Raw genomic sequence first — 4,908 nt, forward strand, 5'->3', positions numbered from 1 at the left:
TATTTTAGTTTGGGAAATGCAAATATTACAATGCTATATCCCATATGGATAACTAACATGAAGACTACTATAGCATCTGCAGTACGTTTCTATGCATATATAATGTATTCTTCTAAAAATACATCTGTTTGTACTTAAGGTTTTGCAAGGTGGGGGACTTGAATCCCCAACTAAACCCAAAGGTCGCCCTAAGAAGAATTCCATTCCGAGCAGCGAGCAACTTACGGAGCAGGAGAGAGCAAAGGAGGCAGAAAAACAGATGGAGGAGCTGCACTCACCTTGTGAGGTCAACCAGGAGGAGTAGAGGAGAACCCATGGCGGTGCCCAAAAATGAACAGAGGAGAGCACTGATTTACCCTGCAGAGAACATTGCCCTACGGAACTTATTGACACTTACATCCAGAAGGATGAGGGTACCTGAGATGGCACAGGTCACAAAGAGGTTTACTCAGAAGCACTGGGACTTAGCTAAAGCAACACAAGACTTATCTTCAAGAGGTGCATAGACACTTACCTACTGTATGGTCCAGATCATACACTAAAGACTCCGAAGGCCCAGTTGGCTGTACTATTGGGATTTCAGGCCACAGCTTAGCTAATATTTTGGCCCCCCCATTGGTACAATCCCCCCTTTAATTATTCTGATTCCAGAATGTGGATTTTTTTCCCCTATTTTTCTAATATATGGAAATAGTGATTTAAGCTACAGATTCCAACATTCTCCTTTTTGTTCTCTCACCTGAAGATACAGTAACACAAGCTGAGTGTCGTGACACAAGGGTTAGTAGACTATTCTCAAATCTTTCTTGTCCTTTGTATTTAATATTATATTTGTATGCGTTGTGTTTCCAGTGTATATAGGTTAAACTACACAAACATTTCTAACGTTCTTATTTGAGTTGTTTATGTTTTGTTTTTTTTTCATGTTAAATTTTGTATTTTTATCTATTAAAAAAAAGAAAAAGTCAATGGTTTTTTTCACAACAGGACCCGCTTTCATATATTACTGTACCTTATGAGCCCATGTTGGGCACCTGCACACCCCACCACAGATCATAACTGTGCCATCTGTTTTATGTGTTCCCAGCAGGGCATTGCTTAGTATGGCACAAGATAGGTACTGGTCAAAGAGTACATTGGTGGTTTCATACTGTGTCCCTCCAGATGTTATAAAACTTCAACTCCCAGCATGCCCGGACAGCCAACGGCTGTCCGGGCATGCTGGGAGTTGAAGTTTTGCAACATCTGGAGGGCTACAGTGTGAGACCACTAGTGTAGATTATTCAGTAATCTGGCTACTTGGTTATTGACAGTATTCCCACCTTTCTCCATATAAATATATTTTGTAAACAAGGATGCAGTATTTCAAAATTGCATTAAAAAAATTATTTTTTTTACATTGAGTTGAACTTTGTCTGCATGTGTTCTGTATGTTCCACATTTCTAAGAAAGTTTAAAGGGGTTATCCAGGAAAAAACTTTTTTTTTTATATATCAACTGGCTCCAGAAAGTTAAACAGATTTGTAAATTACTTCTATTAAAAAAATCTTAATCCTTTCAGTACTAATGAGCTTCTGAAGTTGAGTTGTTCTTTTCTGTCTAAGTGCTCTCTGATGACACGTGTCTCGGGAACCGCCCAGTTTAGAAGAGGTTTGCTATGGGGATTTTCTTCTAAACTGGGCGGTCCCCGAGACACAGGTCATCAGAGAGCACTTAGACAGGAAAGAACAACTCAACTTCAGAAGCTCATAAGTACTGAAAGGATTAAGATTTTTTAATAGAAGTAATTTACAAATCTAGATTAAAAGGAGGATTTGGAGTGGCTCTTTGTTCTAACCGTAACCAATAGCAACCCGGGCTACCCAAAAATGTCACCTATACCCAAGGTGAATGAAAATATTGGTCTCAGTAAAATTATCATGTTTTTTTAACATCTTTTTTTAACATCCTATATTTATATATAGTATTGTATATTTTATTTTTAACTTTATCCATACAATTTGTAGGGAGTACCGTGGCTCTACAAGGGCCCTGGAAGTCACGGTACTTACCACGTTCTACAACGTCTTTCAATCTAAACAAATCGATTACTATAATAAATCAATAAAAATTAATATCTAACATATCAAGCCAGCTGTGTCCACACATCATTTACCCTGAGCCCCAATTCTCTCTTGCTAATTTACAAATCTGTTTAACTTTCTGGAGCCAGTTGATATATATGAAAAAAAGTATTTTTTTTCCTGTATAACCCCTTTAATGGATATTTTTATAGCACCCTATTTGCTATCTCTCTAATGTTCTGTATTCACAATGGCGCACATCTTCCAGAATACAGGTGGTCGCAGGCGACTCGATTGCCCTTTACCCCCTTCATATACTTGTGCCTGCCAGTCAAGAAAAAAAAAAAAAATAATAACAAGGGCGGGCTGAAAAGACCCTCTTTATACAGGATCCTTCTTGTGCTAGAAATGGTAAAAAAAAAGGAACTTCACACTTAAAGCTAATAGCTCTGGTTCCTCTGCTCGGCCTCACAATCCATACAGTCACCTATAACAACATGACCCTTCTGTGCTGTGAATAGTGTAATATAAATGGGATATCGTTACGTGACATAGAGCAGGAAATGACTCAACAGCGTTGCGTTTTCCATTATTTTATATTATATGTGTTTTATATAGTGATGGCTGCAAGTCTTAAATCTCAACTGAAGATGTTGTCTATAGACGCCAATCAAATTCCAGGGTTAGATTTCTAGAACAGAATATTATCCAATAAAGGTTGCTATGGGCAACTGCGCCATAGTTTTGTCAGCGCTATTTTACATAAGATGCCATTGGTATTGTTCATGCATTGCAGGCTCATGAAAATGCTATTTTACTTACCAACATGGGGGTATACCTATTGGGGAATGAATACACAGCGTATGCTGGTGAATAGAAAAGGAAAACTTTCAATTTACAATTTTGGAAATGTTCAAAAAAGTGTATAGCCCCATGATGGCTTCTTTATCGCCTGTTGATAACTCATTCGTAAGATTAGAATTTCTTAATAATTTTGTATGAATTCATCTAATCAGTTGAATAATAGGTAGTATTTCCCAACCAGGGTGCCTCCAGCTGTTGCAAAAATACAACTCCCAGCATGCCCGGACAGCCTTAGGCTGTCCAGGCATGCTGGGAGTTGTATTTTTGCAACAGCTGGAGGCACACTGGTTGAAAAACATGAAACTAGTGCCTTTCATAAATCAATGAAGAAATATAAAATCCCATCCCTTCCCCAATATCGCGCCACACCCCTACCCCTTAATTCCCTGGTTGAACTTGATAGACATATGTCTTTTTTCGACCGTACTAACTATGTAACTATGTATAATTCTTCAGTTGGTGCAACTGAAAATTTAGATCCTCTTCTACCATCACCAATCAAAGCTGCCAATTGTGTTTACAACCATGTTGTAGGGTAAGATATGATATTTACGGCGCTTAGATTTTAGGCTCAATTCAAGTTTTAAAAAGCTTAAAAAAAAAATGACCAAAGGCATAAACGGCAACATAAAAAAAAACAAATAAAGCTAAAAATAAGGTTGAAAGTAAGGCTAAAAAAACTGTGTGTGAACATTAAAATGAATTTCTAAAATGTATATGTCCCTGAAACTAGCATATATGGTTAAATAAAAGCCCCTCTATTCCCATGAGTACTCAGAGGAAAGCTGATGCCAAGGCCAATCCCAATGTTATCAATGGGATCACTATGGGCACCCAGCACGCCAGCTGAAATCCTGGATTGGTCCAAGAGCCAGATAGGAAAACATGTTCCGCAGTGTTTTCCTTTCTGGTCCTGAAACTTTGTTGTGGAGCTCCTACTGATTTTAATGCTTACAGATGGAACCACACCAAAAAAGTGACCTGTAACTTTGGCAGGTGAAAAAAAAAAAATTTTTTTTTTTAAACAAAAAAGTGTGGTTCTGGAGGCGAACAATGGTGATGATTTTGTCCATGTGAACAGGCCCTAATAGAAAAGGGAGAAAACGCCTGATAACAGCTAATACGTTTTTGCGACAATGTTGGTGTCAGATTTTGCACAAATAATCCTGAGGCAATGAATATATGTAAACCCTACCTAACATAGCATGCATGGGGGGATATCAGTGGGTGCAGATGCATTGGTGGACTTTATTTGTTACAACATCTCATATAGCTCTAACAGATACCCAATCCCCTATACACCCCGGGTCTACAAAACATTTTATAATTTGGGGGCCTTTTGACCTAAACATTACTAAAAAGTGAAATTTTTATGACGGATGTCTATATTTGCATGAGGTGCAACCACTGATAACAATGGGGGGGGGGGGACTCATGGGAATGATCATTCTCAAGGTGAGCGAACCAAACCTTATGAATTAGTAGTAGAAAAAAAATGTTTTTCAGTTTTTGAAAATGATCAATATTTTTTTTATTAAAAAAAACAACGTCCTCTTGATCCCTGATGCCTTAGGATTTTGTACTGCGCTCCTGAAGTTAAGAGAAATTGTCCTAAGACGTTTCACAAACCTCATTGTTATATTACCCCTCAATTACTGGTACAAAAAGTACCATAAAAATATAAAATAAATAAATAATCATCATCATTTGCTAATAATAATAATTATAATAATGGTAATCATCATCATCTCTGGTGCATTAGTACATCCCAACGCATTGTGTTAACACATTCAAAATAACCATGGCTACATCTGTATTTTGTACAAAATTCTCCAGTGTGGCTTTGCAGTGGTCATTCATTTATTAAATGTGCCTTTTTGCTAAAAAAAAAATAAAATAAAAAAAAAATGCGCAATGAATGCATAGACATTTTTGCATAAACATACACCCCTAAATTGCTGGCTTACAAACACTGATTCAG

At 37.4% G+C, this 4,908-nt stretch overlaps 1 protein-coding gene across 1 annotated transcript in view; it reads left to right on the forward strand.

The window, feature by feature from the left end:
- Positions 1–381, forward strand: part of BARX1 (BARX homeobox 1) — a 7,443-nt gene extending 7,062 nt beyond the window's left edge. The window contains exon 4 of the mRNA XM_056528258.1: positions 140–381. Within this exon, the coding sequence (XP_056384233.1) occupies positions 140–304 (165 nt within the window). The 3' untranslated portion in view covers positions 305–381. The remainder of the gene's footprint in view (positions 1–139) is intronic.
- Positions 382–4,908: the final 4,527 nt, after the last annotated feature.

Source organism: Hyla sarda, chromosome 6 (assembly GCF_029499605.1).
Source record: "Hyla sarda isolate aHylSar1 chromosome 6, aHylSar1.hap1, whole genome shotgun sequence".
Classification (NCBI taxonomy): Eukaryota; Metazoa; Chordata; class Amphibia; order Anura; family Hylidae; genus Hyla; species Hyla sarda.